Source organism: Schistocerca serialis, chromosome 5 (assembly GCF_023864345.2).
Source record: "Schistocerca serialis cubense isolate TAMUIC-IGC-003099 chromosome 5, iqSchSeri2.2, whole genome shotgun sequence".
NCBI classification, from domain to species: domain Eukaryota; kingdom Metazoa; phylum Arthropoda; class Insecta; order Orthoptera; family Acrididae; genus Schistocerca; species Schistocerca serialis.
The window spans coordinates 73,250,669-73,272,377 of record NC_064642.1 but is presented as its reverse complement, the minus strand read 5'-3'; the positions used below and the strand labels follow the sequence as shown (position 1 = coordinate 73,272,377).

General features: G+C 44.2%; 1 protein-coding gene across 4 annotated transcripts in view; it reads left to right on the top strand.

Moving 5' to 3' along the window:
• The window catches only part of LOC126481601 (dual specificity tyrosine-phosphorylation-regulated kinase 4), a 647,996-nt gene that overhangs the window by 472,702 nt on the left and 153,585 nt on the right, over window positions 1–21,709 (top strand). For all 4 annotated transcript variants that reach the window (XM_050105470.1, XM_050105469.1, XM_050105468.1 and 1 more), the window contains one exon: window positions 12,144–12,320. In XM_050105470.1, coding sequence (XP_049961427.1) covers window positions 12,144–12,320 — 177 coding nt within the window. The remainder of the gene's footprint in view (window positions 1–12,143; window positions 12,321–21,709) is intronic.

The window sequence follows — 21,709 nt, the reverse complement described above, 5'->3', positions numbered from 1 at the left end:
CCAACAGGGTTCCACAAGAACTACGTCGCGTTTCTTACAACCATTCCCGAAAATTTCTGGCCTATAACTGCTCGTTACACCCTCGCCGCGCGGCTCTGAATTTGTTCGATGTCAAGCGGCTTCATAGGCCATCTCCAGGTGACAACTGAATGTCGCAAACACGAGTGTAATTTCTTCAGGAAGAGAGACTTTTGCGGAAGTGGTATTGAAAGTACGATAACGTCACTAAGGTGTAAAAACATTTTAAAAGGAAATTTAATCAAAATCCACCAACGCAGCGAATCAATGATTGTATCAAGGATGATTCTGTAGGCATTGGAGATTTTCAAGACAAATACCTTTCCTGATGCACGTCTGACGAGGAGATGATTTGACCAGAGAAGTTTTGTTGAGTATTCTTCTCGTTTACCAGATCTTAAACCCTTGGGGGGGGGGGGCACATCAAAGATGTAATTATCTCCCCCCCCCCTCCCCCACACACACACCAAAGAAAAAATATCTGCAGCTTAATGTAGAAACTGAAAGATGTGTGTTCCAAATTAAATGCTCGATGCAATTTGTTATGCCGGCGGGGTGCTTTATCACCAACCTCTATACACTAATGGTCACTAGTTTGGACATTTGTAAACATCATGCTGCATCAGACAAGATGTTTTTAAGTTCTTTACTTTATATCTGCTGATTAACAGGAAATTGTGCGTGAAATTTGAGTACATTTCTTAGGACATATATTACAGAATCCGACACTAGCGCGATATGATTTTCGTATCTAAACAGGCTGATTCAGCTGCCCCTACCCATGGTTTTTATGCAACGCGCCAACGTCTTCAAAAGCCGTGCGCGAGATTTTCTTATTCTCTGGCTCGCTACACGCAAACTATTAATCCTTCAGAAAAAATTAGTAGGAAATTTTTGTAGAAAATTTAGTGTAACTAAATTTGGTACTGGGATACGTTTTCCCTAGAGGCCATAGTTTTCGAATTATTCAAGAAAAACGTACGAAGGGGGCCTTCAAATGCGTTTTTCTTGACTAACTCGAAAAGCGTGGACTCCAGCAAAACATATCCCAGTCCAAAATTTAACTACATTGAATTTCCTACAAAAAGCTCCTATTCATTTTTTTTCTGTAGGACTAATAGTTTATGCATAGCGAGTGAGAGAATATGAAAATCTCGCAGTGGTTTTTGAAGGCGCTGTGGGTTGCATAAAGCACATATGTAAGGTTAACTGAATCACCTCGTGCATTCTAGTAAACATCCTTTGAGGGTGATACTTTTAAACTGCAGTAATATGGTTAAGTCTGACGCAAATGTAATCGATTCGAAGCCTCTTGGTAAGAACAAGGTACTTCAACGATCGACTGAACACCCTATTACAGTTTGGTGCCACCAGATTTCACGCCAGCCTCCAGGGATAAATACTAAATGTGTCCATCCGCCGCGCGGGATTAGTCGAGCGGTTAGCCGGCACGGTAGCTCAGCGTGTTCGGTCAGAGGGTTAGCTGCACTCTGTAATAAAAAAAAATAAATAAATAAAAAAATTGAGTTAATCGATCAACAACCAACTTCAAAGGATGTCTTACCACGTCCGCCCCGAGCAGATGCAACGAATAAAAGCGAACAAAATGAGATTAAAAAAAAAAAGCGGTCTAAGGCGCTGCAGTCATGGACTGTGCGGCTGGTCCCCGCGGAGGTTCGAGTCCTCCCTCGGGCATGGGTGTGTGTGTTTGTCCTTAGGATAATTTAGGTTAAGTAGTGTGTAAGCTTAGGGACTGATGACCTTAGCGGTTAAGTCCCATAAGATTGCACACACATTTGAATATTTTTTTTGTGTCCATCCAGTCTTGGACATCGAGAGCATAAGATTGTATGGCAATGTTACGGTTGTTAGATGATGACCATGATGCTTCAACAGTCGTATTGTTCGAGAAGAATAGGCTGTGTGTTAGCACTCTCACTAGCTGCTCCTCCTCCAATGCGTTCAGTATCGACGGAACGTTAAATTACAATCTTTCTTCGTTAATCCCTTCCGTTACAACGGCTGCAAGACTATTGGACGCTCAAAGCAACTGTAGCATGCGAGATTTAAGTTCTTATTTGTGGATTCCCAACACACTTTACAACTTCGTTATTTCATTACCCTCACAAGTGATGCATGGTGTTCGTACGACACAGACGGTTTGCAGAAGTATAGTGTGCTGGTATCACCAGCGACTCTGAACATAGCGCCAATCCGTGATGGCTTCAAACCGCACAGTCGCTTCGCTCCTCTGCTCTGCGTGTGACGTCAATCGTAGAAGTTCGTTTAAGGCGTCACGTTATCGCACCATTACCTCGACGCGTTATCTGAGAGTAAACGCGCATCGTTTTCAAGTGCATAACTGGAAATGATACGAGCCGCGTCAGAATATAGAATTTAGAAGCTCCCTGCTTACGGCGGCAGTTTATCAGAAACGTGGATGGCAGAGTGGCTTCTATTGTCCGCAGTTAGTGCAGTTAACGGCTGCTCTTTTCCTTAGAATACCCTTTACCTGCGCACTTCTTTTGTCGAGGAGTGCTCTCTTTGCCTGTTCTATTGTATTTTTATATCCACCCACCCTCGCCCACAAAGATTTTTTAAGCACCTGCTTCCTCGACCATCTTTCTACTTTTAACATAGATTGCATTAAATACATTATCAAATTATCTGGCCCAGTCCAACGTATACTTTAACTCACCGTTTATTAAGGACTTTAAGGAAATGTGACGAAGCGAGAGCGCGGCTCGCTTTACTTACGTCCGCTCAGCTCAATATTCATCAGGACATGGCAAGCCACACCTGCATCTGCATTTTTCATTTATTCTAAGGCAACAGAAAATGAGACCGCAGCGGATAAGAAATGCTTGAGTGAGCGTCGAATCGATAATAAAGAGTACATGACGAGAAAAATATTGTTGAAAACGATACATAAAACCACCAAAGTAAATGGAAAGAGTTACGTCGCAGCCGTCGGAGGTGCGATATATAGCAGTTTCGTGAGCTTCACTTCGTCTACTTCTTGTACCCTAATTTTGATGTTAAGTTCGTCGCAAATCTCATTTTTGTTACTCCTCATTACTTTCCTCTTTCTTTGGTCAATCCATATTCTGTGTTCATTGGGCTATTCAACCCTTTCAACAGATCCTGCAATTCTTCCTCGCCTTTTCTGAGGATAGCAATGTCACAGCGAATCTTAGTATTGATATCCTTCCAGCTTGAATTCTAATCTCGCTCCCGAACCGTTGTTTTTATTTCCTTCATTGCTTGTTCGATGTACATGTTGAACAGTTAGGGGGAAAAAATTGCATCGCATTCTTACATACTTTTTAGTTCGACCAGTTCTTTTTTCACCTTTCGTTCTTTTTCTTTTATTTTTTCCCTACATCTTCTTGACATACTGTCAGTTGGAAGAGCGATCTATACACTTTAGAAGTAATGTATATTTTGGTCTACAGTCGCAATTCTTATTTCGTCTACCGGCTACAGGTTTCGGTACACATATCACGCTCAGGCCACCCTATGATTAAAAAACTCCACTACATAGAACAACAGCTCATAAGATATTTACAAAATATTTTTCTCTGCGGCAGGAAACGTATGGCATATGGCGTATCCTTAAAATATATACGTAGTTCCTTACCCCTGCTTTACAGTAACATAAACCGTATGCAAACGGCCAATGAAAACTTGGTCGCATAGATTTGCTATTTAGCGTTGACTGTTTTGTTACAGAGGGGACTATTGCATCATGTATTCTCTTAATTTCATATTTTATGCTATTTTTATTTTTGTATTGTTTCGATATCTTTTACATTGTGATTCTTTTTAGGAGGTAAAAAGTGAAACTCTGTGCGTAGAGAGCACTCTTATCACTACCGGCCGCAAAAATTTGCTTTTAATACTTGCCACACCTACTCGTACTTGGGAAGCGGACGTGACGACTGCATACCGTAGCTAAGAGGCTGCTCACACGAGTACATTTGAAGGTTACACTATATACAATACGTTTTTTGTCATAGAGAAAAATATTTTGTAGATTTTTTATGCATTGTTGTTCTATGTACTACATTTTTCTCACCATAGGATGGCCTGAGGATGTTACTGTGTACCGAAAGCAGTACCCGGGAGGCAAAATAAAAATTGTGACTATAGGCGAAAAGATTATTTATTTCTTTCCCTGTAGCTTGCACGTTTTCCTGATAATTTCAGACACTTTGATTATCTCATGTTTCGTCAAAAGAGGCAGGAACATGTTGTACGCCCGTTGCATAAGTATCCAATTTTCGATACCAAGTTCACTTCAATGACCGGGTTTTTAATTACAGACCGCAAACAACCATTCTCGGAGTGTATTCGTAGTCTTTCACCTGTACGCATTTGTGCAGCTGAAGGACAAGATCCTAATCTGACGCCAGCAGCATCCCTTTTAGTATTAATTAAGAGGAAAACACATGTGGCTGATAAAGTGATGTCATGGACCCCGTCATTAGCGTAAATCAAACTCTTAAGGTATTCTCAACATCCCGGAGAAGCTAAAGTTGTAGTATTCTTCTCCTCTAATAATTCATAGTTTGTGGCATATTGCTAAATTTGTATCACACTGTTCGTTCCTTCCTTCCTTTAGTGTTAAGGCCGCGGACTGTTTGGCAGCAGGATCCCAGCGTTCACGTCTTTCCATCATCGTCATTCCTGTGTAGGAATTACAGCTGATATTTTTCATAACTTTGATGTACAGGGAGTTAGGGGTGTAAGTGTAGATATTGTGATCATTGGTACCTCAATATGTGCCCATTTCAATCTGTTAGTTATTTTTCTCTGCTTTTAACAGTCTTTCCGCAGACATAATTCACTACCTGATATTTTCTTCACGGTCGTAACAGCACCGTTAAATGAACTACGCCAGTCAATATAGACTAACTGTTTTGTCTCCACACGTCCACGCTTGAACACCAGGGGAAAATAAGCATTATTGGCTTGCTCATGCTACTAGGAAGTACTAAATAACCTAAAAACATACTACTCCTAATAGCTATTAATTATTAGTCTGCGAATTAAGTAAATACTGTTTTCATGTTGTTCAGTACACTGTTCTCAGTCACCAATAAACAATATGTGCACATATACCCCTAACATCCTGTATGTACTTCTGTTGTGGTCTTCCCCTAGTTCTTTTTTTTTATTGGCACATACCTCCATTATTGTTATTTACAGGAAACCCTCACCTCTCAGTACATGAATACGAATCTCAAGTCTTCTGTCTACAATACGATAATGTTCCATGAAAACTTCTTCTCCCCCACTCTTTCAAGAACTTGGTCATTCGCGATCTTATCAGTGCATTAGTTACGTATTGCCATATCTCATTAGAATTCAGTATTTTACTTTCCTCAGTCCTCAAGGTCTAGGTTTCACAGTGATACACTGCCGTACTTCAAACATGTGCTTTCAGTTACGTTTTCCTGATTTTCTTGATCTTAAGTTTTGACTGGAATGTAGTAGAATTAAATCGGGGGATGCTGCAGGAATTAGATTAGGAAACGAGACGCTTAAAGAAATGAGATTTGCTATTTGGGGAGCAAAATAACGGATGATGGTCGACGTAGAGGGGATATAAAATGCAGACTGGCAATGACAAGGAAAGCGTTTCTGAAGAAGAGAAATTTGGTAACATCGAGTAAAGATTTAAGTGTCAGGAAGTCGTTTCTGAAAGTATTTGTATGGAGTGTAGCCACGTATGGAAGTGAAACGTGGATGATAAATAGTTTAGAGTAAACGAGAATAGAAGCTTTCGAAATGTGGTGCTACAGAAGAATGCTGAAGATTAGATGGGTAAATCACATAACTAATGAGGAGGTATTGAACAGAATTGGGGAGAGGAGAAATTTGTGGCACAACTTGAGTAGAAGGGATCAATTGGTAGGACATGTTGTGAGGCATCAAGGGATCACCAATTTAGCGTGGAGGGTAAGAATTGTAGAGGGAGACCAAGAGATGAATACACTAAACAGATTCTGAAGGATATGGGTTGCAGTAGGTACTGGGAGATGAAAAAGCTTGCACAGGATAGAGTAGCATGGAGAGCTGCATCAAACCAGTCTCTGGACTGAAGACCACAACAACAACAAGTTTTGACTTCAATATTTTCTTCTTTTTGCTGAAGGCACTTTCTGCTTGAACAATTCTCCTTATTTATTTGCTTTTTTCATCTCTACTGACACTATGTTATGTGAACAGAAACCGCTAGTTGTTGCCATAAGAAGCACAAATCCCTTTCAGAAGCTGAACCGAGCGGGACCGACGAAGGGCCATCGTTCGTTATGACTACGCTTATTGCACGTGACTCATTGATCCGTGCGAGAGACGTAAGCTCGCACGAGTGACGTGTCTGGAAGGCACAGGTGCTGTCACAAATGAAGGCTCTCTGCTCACGTCTGAGGCTACTCGAGGGCGAGAGCCACGCTGCCCCGAGGTGATGAAACACTTCGGCATTTAAACTCCTGACAGCAAAATTGAAGCACTCAGAAGGGGCGGAGCAAAAGAAATGAAACTTCGCTTGTTGAGAGGGTATGCGCCGCTATTTTAGTGATTAAATTTATAAGCATGAAGATAATTTTAATAGAAGAGAAGAGGCCATGAAATTAAGCGAGATACGGACAGTGGCGTTACAGGATCGTAAATGATTTTTATCTATGACGGACTATTATCGATAGTTACATTTTATCTTTGACTAGTTTTCTCTCTGCTACTATGTGCAAGCTAGACCACGCCCACTTTCCCCAATATTTAGACCGCTCTCCGACGCCCACTCGTCAGTCGGCAGGACTCAACAGGACCAGCCATACCTCTGAGGATGTCCAACGTAGTATTGGAAGAAACGTTAGGAATAGAAGTATTCCATGGACCACGGCCTTATAACCCGGAAGAATTAACAACAACAGTACCATCCGGTCGTGAAAGCCTTCATTGTATGATTAGTTAAGATATTGCCATTATTATTGAAAGCTGTACTGCACGCTCTTCATACCGTTGCGCACAAGCCAGCACGTACGAGATTTTCTCCTGTTCAGAAAACAGGAGTCCTGCTGCAGTCAATCGCGTACGCCTTTTATCACCTTTCTCCTTTTTAGCGGCCCGGGACAGCAGCGCCATTGTCGGGAAGGAGACACGGAGGAAAGCGCCTTTGTCGACCTGTCCTTGCCCACCACGCGCTACGTGCCTTTCGCTCGTGAAACCTCTAGACCGCTCGCGCTTCTATCCTGTCCGTCCGTGCTCTTTCCGCTCGTTCCGGAACCGGCGGATGATCTCACAGACGGCCAGAGATTTTGCCCTTGGAACCAATGACGTCATTATCGTAAGACGACTCGCCTCTTACTTGTAGATCGTCAGCTCTTTGTGCTGAGAACGGGTGTCGCTGTTCTCATTTTCTCTCCAGTCAGATCCTTCGAAAAATCGTCGTGTTTTGATCTAAATGTTGTAAGGTATGAGCGGTTTCTGTAATGCTTAGAAACGGAAGGCAAGTGCTTGCAGGTATCACCGCAAGCAAACACCACGAGTGACGTCACACTGGTTTGTTTAACAGATAATGTAGTTACACAGACGAGAAACTGGCAAATTTTCACAGCAACGATACTGGCAGTTCAACGTCGTAATAGGACGAACTACATTCGAACATCATTAACACATTCAAACACACTTATTATCAATTAATTTAACCTACGGTCAGTTTCAGTAGCTAGCATATTTCATAATTATTTTTAAAATTAATATATTATTTTCGTGTAGAATAACTGGTACATCGTTCGATATTGGTTGATGGTATGTACCTGCTCTAAGGAAGTCGTTTGCTGGTTTCCAAACAGTTTACTTTCGGTGAAGATGGCTCGCCAATGATTCGTGATTAAATTTAATGTTGATTATGGAACTTCGTTTTATTCATTCCACCTGTGTGGAGCCAAGGCTTCTGGGGAACGTTGAGTTGTAATTTTCCATAATACTTCCCTTTACTGAGTCTGATTTTTTATATCCGTTTTGCTTTTCTGTGGAACCACGAAGTCTACTGGTTTTGCATCTCAAACTAGGCCAGAAAGTGGCTGTACGAAGATGTGTTGGTGTGTTTCTTCACAGAGTTTAGAAATACTTCTGTGCCCTCCTCCGTCGTCGTAACTGCACTTGAACAACAAATGCGCTTCAAATGCCGCATGTCTTCATCTTTTCCTTCTTTCTGCCGCAGGTTTTGCTCCCTTTTAGAATCGACCAATAGACTTAACACATTCTGGAACTTCCAGGAAACTTTTAATACGGTTTTCAAGTAAACATCCACCGGAACGTGACCAAATATTTTCTGACGCAACGAACTGCTTTAATTTATTATAAAGAATGCAACAGAATTAGGCTATGTCCCTCAAAACAGACTAGTTCTGCTCTGCCGAAAATAACAGCATGAAGTTTTCACGTTCTTTTCTTTCTTGCGAGAGTGATGGAAGGAACAATGTCTGATATTGTTCAAGGAATTATCGTAGCATTCCCTTGAAATGATTCAAGGAAGCAGTGAAAAACCCACAAGTTTGATGGCCGCACCAAAGACATTACTTCTCTGGGATACGAATATAACGTTTCGTCGCTGTCGTACTTCGGTCTGCATTTTTTTTTTGTTTCGTAGTTTTTGTAGTTTGTTGCTATTTTTTCTACCTAAAATAAAACTGTCGCCCGTCTTTCGGTTATTTTTCATTCGACCTTCATTGCCCAGCTTATTGCAAGTTTTTTTTTCCATAAGACTGGTTTTGGCCTTGAAGTCTGCTCTATGTCATTACATAAAGACGTCCCACGACGAGCGAGGCATTTTACGTAAGGCGTTATTCTGATACACGGACATGAATCACTGCACTGTGCGATCCCGTAGCTGTAGTCTCCGATGTAAGAGTGTCTCCCTACCATTTGCCTCGAATTTTCTTCCATTATCAAACACGGACTTACCTAAGACACCTGCCTTATACAGAGGACCTGCACGCCGTTTGTAAAACGTATAGCTGAAGCCACGTCCTGTCAGCGTACAAGTACACGGTACTTCTGACTTACAGCTAACCAGACAGTTCGCCTGGTCGAGAAACGCGTTATGAACTGCCTCCGCCACTAAACCTGGTAACTGAATCTCATCAGCATTCACACTGATTTCATCTGAAGTTCATATGATGCGAAAAGTATACCAGTCTGAAGTTCTGATTACGATGTGAAACATATATATATATATATATATATATATATATATATATATATATATATATAATGTCCTGCTGACGCTACTGTTACACCAATCTGAAGTTCTGATTACGATGTTAAACATATGTATAACGTGCTGGTGATGCCACTATTAAAAAAATACTCCATAGTAAAGAAAGTGTGGAGACGATAGTTTTCGCTACTCTCCAGTGATTCATTTTTGATGAAAGCAGCACATTTCATCAAACAAAGAGAGAAAAAACTAAAATGATCGTGACGCCCAGCGTAAGTACCAGAAATTTACTAGTTAATAGTTCTCAGGTGTCGGGGAATTTTTGCACAATCTGTCAAGTACTTGGTTGCCTAACGAGAACTGGTTGGGATATATTTTCATAGTTCGCCACTCACCTTACGGGAGGCAGGTCGGTTATAAATATCCATCTCCCCTAATGTCCTCCCTGATGCATTGCATATAGGACGTGGGAGGAGTGGTTCCAGAGCGGACGTGGGCTCTCTGGGTTACCTCTTTCGGAGATTAATTGCGTTTTCTTCTTCAGCAGCACACTTTTTCGGTGACTTAATACCCCGAGCAGCCGCTGATGAAGAGTGCTTCTCGAAAACATCTCACAGCAAGACCAAATGTATTGACGTGTAGAAACTGAAGCGAATTGTTGCGCTGCACCTCGGAATACTCTGTTTATTAATTGGATGCGTAATTTAGAGTTCGTGCTTTTATGTTCGATGTTCTCTACTATTCGTAGAGACTGTGAAAACTTCCATGTAGTACGCTTCATAAGCTCTAAACATTTTGATCTTCATGATTAGGAACCATATGACTCAGTTGATTCTGAAATAAAGAAGAATTTTGAAGATTAGATAAGTAGGTTGAGCGATCAATGATGTACTGAATATAACTGAGAGAAATAGAGTCTCATGACACGAGTTGACTGCCCGCATCTCGTGGTCGTGCGATAGCGTTCTCGCTTCCCACGCCTGGGTTCCCGGGTTCGATTCCCGGCGGGGTCAGGGATTTTCTCTGCCTCGTGATGGCTGGGTGTTGTGTGCTGTCCTTAGGTTAGTTAGGTTTAAGTAGTTCTAAGTTCTAGGGGACTTATGACCACAGCAGTTGAGTCCCATAGTGCTCAGAGCCATTTGAACCACTACGAGTTGACTAAAGGACGGGTTAGTTCGATAGAAAAAATCCTTAGAGGTCGGGGGATAATAAGTTTTGTTTAATTTTTATTTACTCATTTATTTATTTTTGAGTCGTTAGCTTCTGACTAGTTTGACGTGGCCCGCCACGAATTCCTCTCCTGTTTCAAGCTTTTCAAGTCAGAGTAGCACTTTCAGTCTAGGTCCTCAGTTATTTTCTCGATTTATTCGGACCTCTGTCTTCCTCTATAGTTTCTACCTCCTCCAGCTCCCTCTAGTACCGTGGAAGATATTCCCTTACGTCTTAACACATTTTCTATCAACCTGTTCCTTCTTCTTGTCAGTGTTTTCCATGTACTCCTTTGCCCACCGATGCGGAAAACCTCCTCAATCTTACCTTATCATTCCACCTAACTTTCAACGTTCTTTATACAACATCGCATCGGAAATGCTTCGATTCTCTTCTGTTCCGTTGTGTTGTCTTTCAGTTTAGTAATGGAAGGAAACGGGGAGGGAGGGGGGGGGGGGTTAAATTACAAAGGGAGACTCGTACTTGAATGAACAAGGTTCATGACGTCGCGTTTCCGGCTTAGATTTTTTAAAATGTGACTTGTAAGTACTGCATCTCTTTCCAGTCAGTACAAACTTTAATTTTATTAATGCATTATAGGGTTGCAAGCCTCGTTCACTCAAGTACGAGGAGCCCTTAGCGGCTCGCCATCTTATTTACAACTATTCATGACGTCGCCTTTCCGGCTTAGATTTTTTAAAATATGACTTGTAAGTACTGCATCTCTTTCCAGTCAGCACAAACTTTAATTTTATTAATGTATTATATACCTAATATGATTTAGAACAGTTAATGTTATTCTGAAGACGACGCTCATAGTAGCGTCGAAACCTGGTCAATTTTGATTTAATATTTGTGACCGAGGGCTTATTTGTTCTAATATAATTCTGACACGGTCACTGAACCTTACCAGCTATGTTCAAAGTTTTTATTGTCATAAGTGTGGTGTCACCGCCAGACACCACACTTGCTAGGTGATAGCCTTTAAATCGGCCGCGGTCCGTTAGTATACGTCGGACCCGCGTGCCGCCACTATCAGTGATTGCAGACCGAGCGCCGCCACACGGCAGGTCTAGTCTGGAGAGACTCCCTATCACGCGCCCCAGTTGTACAGCCGACTTTGCTAGCGATGGTTCACTGACTACATACGTTCTCATTTGCAGAGGCGACAGTTTAGCATAGGCTTCAGCTACGTCATTTGCTACGACCTAGCAAGGTGCCATATTCAGTTACTACAAGTACGTCAGGATCTGAACAGATAATATTATGAATCATGTACCTTCAAGAGCGACGTTCATCATTAATGGATTAAAGTTCAGTATCAAACTAATTACGTCAGCTTTCTGAATTCTCATTCCTTGTCATGTTCCAGACCTCACGTCAGTATAGTCCTTCCCTCCTCACGCCAGCCTGCGTGAGCTAAACGCGTGCATTTCGGCCTCCAATAGTAACACGGTGTTGGCTCTTCTGCCAACACAACAATAAGCATTAGCCTACAGCCTGCCAGAGATTCGCGAAGTGGCATTTTCAGTGTGAGAGCGGCGAGCGCAGGCGCCTATTGCTGCCGCGTAAACAAAGAGCTGCGGCCGTCCTTGCAGACAGGCGGCTGCGTGGTGGGTAGCGAGCTAGCGCCCGTCAGCTGCGCCAGGTTGCTTCGACTGACAGCGGCCGCCGTTGTGTGTTGCAGAGTCCTGGGGCGCTCCACCACAAGGACGTGTTGGGCAAGTACGGCGGGGGCGGAGGCGGAGGCGGCTCCGGCGGCAAAGCGGTGCCCGCGCCGCATGTCGGCGGCGGCGGTGGGGGCGGCGGGGGCGGCGGCGGCCACGGGAGGCCCCTCATCCAGCCGCCACACCCCAAGGCGGAGGTAGGTACCGGCGCTGCTCTGCGACCGCCCCTAAGTTCCCTCGTCATAGAGCGGGAAAATGATTCTGTTTGTATACTCTATCACGCACTTTCACTGCCGGACTTACGCATAAGTCAGGTAGGCGCGGCCCTAGGGGCTCTAAAAGAAAGATGGCGTCTTTGTATGTTCTGGAGACTTGGTCACACACACATTAACACAAACAAGGAAACGAAATGTGGGTGTTAGCTACGAGGACAATACTGGAAGAAATCTGCAACAATTCTGAAAATTTTTAGTCTTTATTTTCTAGACGAACCAAACACATCATCTTAATCTACACACTTTGTCACTTTTCAACGGAGTCTCCATTTTTTTGCACACATATTTCCTGTCGTTCTGAGAGTTTGAAAATACTGTTACGATATAACTCCGTTGCGGCTTCCCGAAGACTCTGGCGCACTGATCCACGAACATTCTGCATCATCTGGAAGCGTTGGCCTCACATTTGTTCCGTAGTAGCACAAAAAAGATGATAGTCGGAGGATGCCAAATCGGGATTGCAGGAAGGATGTGCAATAATTTTCCTCCCAAATGTTCTGGTCTTCTCCAGAGTGACAGCAGCAGTGTGAGGACACGCCCTGTCCTATTCCAGGGTGATCTTCCCAGGGTTTCTATCTCGCAAAGCACGACGGAGCTTTAATAGAGTCGGGATGTAGCGGACACGAGGGTTGGAACTTTAATGTTGTTGTTGTGGTCTTCAGTCCTGAGACTGGTTTATTGCAACTCTCCACGCTACTCTATCCTTTGCAAGCTTCTTCATCTCCGGGTAACTACTGCAGCCTACCTCCTTCTGAATCTGCTTCGTGTATTCATCTCTTGGTCTCCCTCTACGACTTTTACCCTCCACGCTGCCCTCCAATGCTAAATTTGTGATCCCTTGATGCCTCAGAACGTGTCCTACCAACCGGTCCCTTCTTCTTGTCAAGTTGTGCCACAAACTCCTCTTCTCCCCTATTCTATTCAATACCTCCTCATTAGTTATGTGATCTACTCATCTAATCTTCAGCATTCTTCTGTAGCACCACATTTCGAAATATTCTCTTCTTGTCTAAACTATTTATCGTCCATGTTTCACTTCCATACATGGCTACACTCCATACAAATACTTTCAGAAACGATTTCCTGACACTTAATCTATACTCGATGTTAACAAATTTCTCTTCTTCAGAAACGCTTTCCTTGCCATTGCCAGTCTACATTTTATATCCTCTCTACTTCGACCATCATCAGTTTTTTGCTCCCCAAATAGCAAAACTCCTTCAGTACTTTAAGTGTTTCATTTCCTAATCTAATTCCTTCAGCATCACCCGACTTGATTCGACTACATTCCATTATCCTCGTCTTGCTTTTGTTGATGTTCATCTTATACCCTCCTTTCAAGACACTATCCATTCCATTCAACTGCTCTTCCAAGTCCTTTGTTGTCTCTGACAGAATAACAATGTCAACGGCGAACCTTAATGTTTTTATTTCTTCTCCATAGTGGCAACTATTTATTTACAGCTCGTACAAAATAGATACCTGTTTCAACGATTTACTGATCTTCAGAGTTGTCACCAGCATTATGTCTAACCCGTTGCCAGCGATGTGGAAGTCGTAGGATACTCTTAGCAGTGCCAGTTGAGTTGACAGTTCGAACGGCGCGGTCTATTACCCGACGAATTTGTAACAGTTCTGAATGGCGTCAAGTGTTTCCTTCAGTTTAGAAATCGAGTTGAACTTACGATGGCTTAAGTCAGGGGAGTGCAGTAGGTGGTATAGCACTTAGCCGCCCCATCGGTCAGACAAATCAGTAACAGCTTGCGCTGTACGTGCTTGAGCATTGTCCTGCAAAATCATGGTCAGGTCCTGCGGAAAGTGTCATCACTTCTGTCTCTAAGCTGGTCGTAGGTTGTGTTGCAAAAATGAACAGCGCAGAGACAGAAGTGATGACACTTTCTGCACGACCAGACCATCGTCACCAGGTACCAGAAGCTTTTTCGGTTCTTCACCTCGGTATAGTTTTTCTCTTTTCCTACAAAGGAGTAGGGGTACAGGGGAAATGGAGGGGGGGGGGGTGGCCCTGTTTGTAAACCCTACCCTGCTCACACGGTGTCCGAAGAGAAGAGTATATTCCTGGAAGATGGTTGTACTCATAAGTACCAAGAGCTGACGATAAAATAACTCTCTATTTAGTACCGGCTTCGATCATCCATGTTTCGGTACGATAAAAAAACGTAAAATGACAAAATAAAATAAAAGCCGCCGTTCGGCTTGCAGAGTCCACAGTAAAATTCCACAATAAGAACATCGTCATACAGAGAGTTGCAGATAATTTCATGGTGCTTGAAGACGAACAGTTGGTCGAAAACGATATTTAGTAAAGATTTACTTTATCAGCAGCTTATGGCTGTTTTTCAAATAACTACTGCCTGTGGCGTACTAAATTTATGTAATAGCATTTGTTACCACCTCCACTGTTCTTACTGTATGCATTTCTGCTGAACACCCGAAGTTATAACTGCACTCATGTTTTGGAATGCGGCTCTTGACAAAAAATTTTCTAAGCTACTTCTTGACGAAAATGATACAACAGTTTCCTTCCTTCGGATCCTTCTCCCTGGCGAAGACCGATTAGCAAACACTACGGCCATTGTTGTTCTTCCATCCGCCGGACGCGCCCATACCATGTCAGCACTCGAGCATCAATCCTATCTGTGACTGGTTGCACAGCAACCATCTCCATTCTTACATACTCATCCTCAGTCGATGCAGGCGGGTCGCCCTCATGCTCCGTAGTAGCCCGTCCATTTCGACAGCGTCACAATAACCACGGACCCAAAAAGGAATCTGAATGCCGGCTGTCGATTACGCGTGGGAAATCTCGGAAACGGCATTATTTATCCAATAGTGTCGTTTGTATTGAGGCTTGACGGGTGAGGTAGGTTTGGGGAGCGAGATCAACTTATGTTAGTTTTACAGTGAATGACAAAAGAATTTTGATATTTCACGACGAATGGTTTTCGTACGCTTGCTGTTTGTTAATATCTCAAAAATGGCTCTGAGCACTATGGGACTTAACATCTGAGGTCATCAGTCCCCTAGAACTTAGAACTACTTAAACCTAACTAACCTAAGGACATCACACACATCCATGCCAGAGGCAGGTTCAAATGGCTCTGAGCACTATGCGACTTAACTTCTGAGGTTATCAGTCGCCTAGAACTTAGAACTATTTAAACCTTACTAACCTAAGGACATCACACACATCCATGCCCGAGGCAGGATTCGAACCTGCGACCGTAGCGGTCACGCAGTTCCAGACTGAAGCGCCTAGAACCACACGGCCACACCGGCCGGCTGTTAATATCTACTACATGTTCTGGCTTTCTCCAAACTGAACTGATACCTCTGCCTAAGGAGTTAGGATGCAAGGCTTGTCTATGAAGATTATTTCTGGGTGGGGGATGGCGATGGGGTATTAATGGGCAGCTGCCCTCCCCGACCTCGTTGTTTTTGACCATTTCTCGTCGGGCTTTTTGCTCCAGCAACTCCTCCATTTTCGCTCACTGGTAGATTCAGTATCATTATGATCTCGTTTCCTGTCAAAATTTGTACTCTCCAGTGCGATGACGCCATTTCCAGGTGACATAGGCTTCCGCTGCCCCTTGCACTCAGTACACCGAATCCTTCAACTCATCCGCCGGAGCAAGCTTTTATTATCGCGCCGCCCTTACCAATGTCCCCTCGTCCCATCTTCACCAGCCTGCTCGCCCGACATGCTCCTCCAGCAAAGCAGAAACCGAGCCGTTGGTGATGGGCAGGCGAGCAGAGCAGCAGATGAATGAGCGTCGGCGGCTCCCACGGGAAGGCCGCGGTGGCTGCTGCGTTGTGAGTCGCGGCACGGCTGGACCACGCCCTCACGCCCGCCCCTGCAACCGCGGACTCTCGGTCACGTCTCATTACGCTGGCTACTGGCCAGCGTGTCTGCCAGCATTCGTAACCTCAACCCTGCTAGAGAGCACAGCATACACACCAGGCGGAAACACTGCAACAGCTAGAGGCACGAGATGGCGAGAGAGCAAGGCCGTATACACTATCACATCAAAACTATCTGGACACCCCTCTGTAACGCCGAATCGACCACTAGATGTCACGAGAAGTGGACACGCCAGGCTGGGAGTATTGTGTTGTTAACAGAGAACCAGTAACAGCAGAATGGATCGGTCAGCGGAGGTCAGTGACTTCCGACGAGTACTAGTCATCCGAATAACAAATCCATCAGAGAGATTTCAACCGTTCTAAAGTTGGCCAAGTAGATACTGGTGACGTGACTGTGAAACGTAAAGCCGAACATCCAAGATTGGAAAAAGGTTGTCGATAAAAATCCGATGCATCGATATTTTAGCAAAAATGAGGGGGGGGGGGGGGGGGATGGCAGGTGGTGTTCGTGAATGGGATAACAATACTCCTGGTGTGAAGAAATAGCACACCCGTTGCGTTAAAAAATTCTAAAAGAACAACAGTTATTAACGTAACTAGTGTGCTATTTCTTCACATCATCATTCTTCAAAACAGTTGCTGAAAATCAGTCAATAAGATTCTTCTGGGTTTGAGATCGCATTGTCAAGTATAAAATTTCGACGTTTCGGCGACTGTTGCAAGAGGCCTTCATCAGGGTGTACTGTCCACTTAGCAGTACACCCTGAAGAAGGCGTCTTGCAACAGTCACCGAAACGTCGGAATTTTATTGTTGACAATGCGGCCTCAAACCCAGAATTTTATAGACTGTGACAACGGCCGCGGAAGCCTACGTTTATAGTTGCTGAAAATGATGAACAATAATCTAAATGACAATAATGGTCTTTGCGATAGGCGGAGACTTGTGAGGGGAAATGCTGATGTAATCGGCGTGTGTGTGTGTGTATGTGAATTCCTAAGAGCCCAAACTGCTGAGGTCATCGGTCCCTAGACTTACACACTACTTAAACTGAATTATGGTAAGAACAACGCCCACCCCCATGCGGCCGCGCAATCCGTGGCATGGCCCCATTACCGCGCGGCTATTCAGCAGGGCTGCATTCGGCGCTCAGCGCTACCAACTGCAACGTTTAACCACCATTCAGTTCTACATCTACGTCCATACTCCGCAAGCCACCTGACGGTGTGTGGCGGAGGGTACTTTGAGTACTTTTATCGGTTCTCCCTTCTATTCCAGTCTCGCATTGTTCAGTTGTGACGCTACACGTGCTAGGTCGCTGGCGTTGGCTGAAATGAAAATACAGGGAAGTCGTCATAAAGTAGTCGGGACATATCCGATATCTGACGATACCGAACGACGGGACCTTTTATTGCGCCACTTACATTGGTAGCAAAGTGGTTATCGCCAAGCATGAGCGTACATCGTTTTCCTTTCAGTTCTTGCCCTAAGGGGCGTAGGTAGGCTGCTAGCTTGTTGAGGTACAGAATATCTAATAATAAATCAATACTTAAATATACAGTTCTAAAACCGCCATTATATTTATAATATGCACCTGATATTTTTGTACGCCAAAAGGTCTAAACATTTTTTCGATATATCGATACGTTTTTCGTATATGTCGAGATACGATTTTTTTTTCTTTATTGTGATTTCATTCCCCTGCCCCATATGGGCAGGGGAGGGCTGTCAGCAGCACAATCCGCCGCTCTTCAGCCGAGTGACATGACAACTAAAACAAGAATAAAATAATACATACATAAGGAGGTAAAAAAGGGAAACATAAAACAGAGTAAGGGGAGAAAATGGAGGTAAAAATACACTGACATGTAGACGTTCATTGGGGACAGTTGAAAAAGTCACCAGAAAGTTAAAAAACGCAGTTGGCGATTCTTAAAACACAGAGAAGACACTGGATGCGCATGCACAGGTTAAAAGTTGGCCACAGTATTAAAAACACTCCGAAACAACACACTTAAAACCCACTTGGAGCACACACGACGAAGAATAAAACTACCAGGTGGGACCTGCCGAGGGAAAGGTCAGAGAGGATGGAAAAGAAGGGGAGAGCATGGGGCAGCTGGTGAAGCGGCGGGATGAAGAGAGGAGGGGCAACCGTGGGTTCACGAAGAGGCAGGAGACACATGTGACGGGAGAGGAAAAGGGAAGACAGGGCAGGAGGGAGCGCAGAGACACTGAAAGAAGGCACAAGAGATGGAGGGGGAGTAGGAGGGGAAAGCCGCGCAGAAGAGATACGATTATGGCATCCTTCTTAAATATCGAGGTATCGGATTCCCGATATTTTTAAAAATACCAACACGGGTAATGTATCACGAAGCAAGCACTGGCGGAATGTTACGTGATACCACGTACTCATACGTTTGTGGCTATTACAGCGCCATCTATCACAAAGCGAAAAATTGGTCTAACTAAAACATTCATATTTCTTTACGTACTACACGAATATGTAATAAAAATGGGGGTTCCTATTTAAAAAAAAAAACGCTGTTGATATCCGTTTGACCTATGGCAGCGCCATCTAGCGGGCCAACCATAGCGCCATCTGGTTTCCCCCTTCAAGCTAGACAAGTTTCGTTCTTTGTAGTTTTTTCGTTTGACGCTTATTTCGTGAGATATTTGGCCCGGTCACGATCAATGGATCACCCTGTATGCTTTCCTTACAGTCACGTGCGCGGCATTTAGTCTCACTGTCAGTCTTGGTTATAATGTTTTGGCCCATCAGAATTAGTCCCGTTTCTGACTTTACTTGAAAAATGACCTTTGGTGACTAGGATATGAGCACGAGGCGCTGACAGCCGCGCTGTGTTACGTGCTGGCAACGCGAGCAGAAAAAGGGGGGGGGGGGGAGAAGCGAGCGGGTGGCACCTGCCGGGTGGCTGATCCAGGCGGCGCGCCGGATGAGGGAGCAAGTGTGGCAGGGACAAAGGCAGCAGCAGCAGCAGCAGAGGCGAGGTGGCTGACACGGCCTTGGGCGTCGCCAGGCAGCAGCAGCGGCTGCGGCGCGCGGGCGGGCGCCGGCCTTGCCACGCCCGAGACGAGGGCAGCTCTGGAGGAGCACATAGGCGCGGCGTCTCACGGGCCCCTTATCGCCCTCACTGGGATATGGGACACACAGCCTGTTGCCAAAAAACCCTCAGGCCCTCCAAAACGGGGCAAAGTGGCCGTGTGTGGGGCAATATTACATCGATTTTTTGGACAACATGGTTGTGGAGATGAAGCAGCGATTAGTATGATTAATCAATTATTCAAAAACACTCTTAATCACAATTATTATTATTCCGCCAACCGGTTTCAACCCGACGTAGGGGTCATCTTCTGGGCGCTTACACTGTGAAATTACAGATAGCCGTCAGAAAGACTCCATTATACAACAGCTAAAATTACGTAAATTTAAAATATGTTACCCATTGGTCGACTTCTGGTGGTGTCACTCCTGTCTACATAACGGCAGGAAACTATGCGAGACTAACCCTTCGTATGGGCTTAAATAGCGTGCTGAGATCACGTGAATAGACGGCAACACCCCCAGCGGCGATCAACGGCATTTAATACAGTTTATTATATGTAATTACTAGTCACCTTGGTTTAATAGAAATTTAAGTGACAGTAAATAACAGAAAACGGAACTATTCCATTTAGAAAGAGGAGGACTCGAACCTCCGGCGGGACCAGCCGCGCAGTCCGTGACATGACGCCTCAAACCGCGCTGCCACTCCGCGCGGCATGAATCAAATTCGGCAGAGCGTTTACATGGACAGGAATTTGATTATGATCCACAATACAGCGTTCATTTAACGTATTGTACGAATATATACCCTGAACGACCTTATTGTTTGACAACGGAATGACCCCGAGATATTAAAACCATTTACAGCTTTCAAATCTCTGTTTCAGTTTCCAGTTTCATAACTACAAAAATGCCGTTTCCTTCTTGTTTATTATAAGTCCCGTTTTTTGTGTTCGTCTTTCCTCTTCTACAACATATAACTTGCACATTTTGTTTCTGCTTCTGTAATTAGTTGGAAGCGTGTGTATCTTTCCCTAAAATATCTGTACGGTGTTATTCAGTAAAGCTGAAAAATAAGTAACAATAAACAATACGCATTTCGAAATTTTAATCAATCTGGAGTGCGATCAAGGCTATTGGTACGGCTTCATTTTTATAAGCCAGTGGACTGGATCCAAAGGCAGCATCAGTGAAGTGTGAAATCCTGCGGTTTGCTCTGGGTCCTGTGAGTCGCATCTGCAATGTCGTTGCGCAATCAGTAGTCCGGTACACGTGTTACACCAGCAGGAAGTGTCCCCCAGTCGAATGCACAATGGGAAAGGAAGACTGTTTATTCGCTTCTCTGCTGTGCTGATTTCATATTCTTCCTCCTCGTCACGTTTTCCCCGTCTCGCTACGGCGCCGATTCGCAGGACGTGTGTTGCGGCGTTAATTGGGCAGTCGGACCCCTCTGGCTTGGACGTCGTCGACTCGCGAAACCTGCTGCGGCAGTGTGTGAAGGCCGTGATCGTAATGGACCCTAATGCAACCTTCATGAGGAAGACGCGTTGAGCATCCTACAATTGCGAATCGTGCAATGTATGTTCAGTGTTTTTGTGTCTTTCTCTCCAGATTTCATTACATCCGTAAGACGGAAACGAAGTATCGAGATCAACATTTGGTTACGCGGGAGCAGAAAATCACCTGGGAATGTCGCACAGGTTGGCCTCATCACAGAAGAGTCGCTGTTTAATTGGGTGAATATTGGGATTACGTCGTGTCAAGGAAGACAGCGATCGACGTGTTATGCTCTTTGAGATCAGAGTTACAATATCTCGCGAATTTCATTATTTAATTCTGTGTTTATGAGCTAAAGAAAGAACAAAACGAAGTGGAGTATTATTTCGTCTACATACTACGCCGTTTGCTTGTTTACCGTTCTTGGAGTTGAATTCCGGGTTTCTTGTAGTTAAAAAGTGTGCATTGTAGCGTCAATGTTTCCTTAGAGTATTTTTTAAGAGAGCTATCAGCGCAAATGAGCAAGTAATTAATCAGCTTCATAGGCGTGACATTCACTTGTTTCAACTCTCCTAAGACTAATGCGCTCGTTCTGACGTAAAGACACGTGATGTACGAATCCGTCCAGATAAAATTACATAAACGTACTCTCAATTACACGTCTAGGAAACTTGTGTTCCTGGCGTACGACGTTATTCCCTTTCAAATGGTTCAAATGGCTCTGAGCACTATGCGGCAACTTCTGAGGTCATCAGTCGCCTAGAACATAGAACTAATTAAACCTAACTAACCTAAGGACAGCACACACATCCATGCCCGAGGCAGGATTCGAACCTGCGACCGTAGCGGTCGCTCGGATCCAGACTG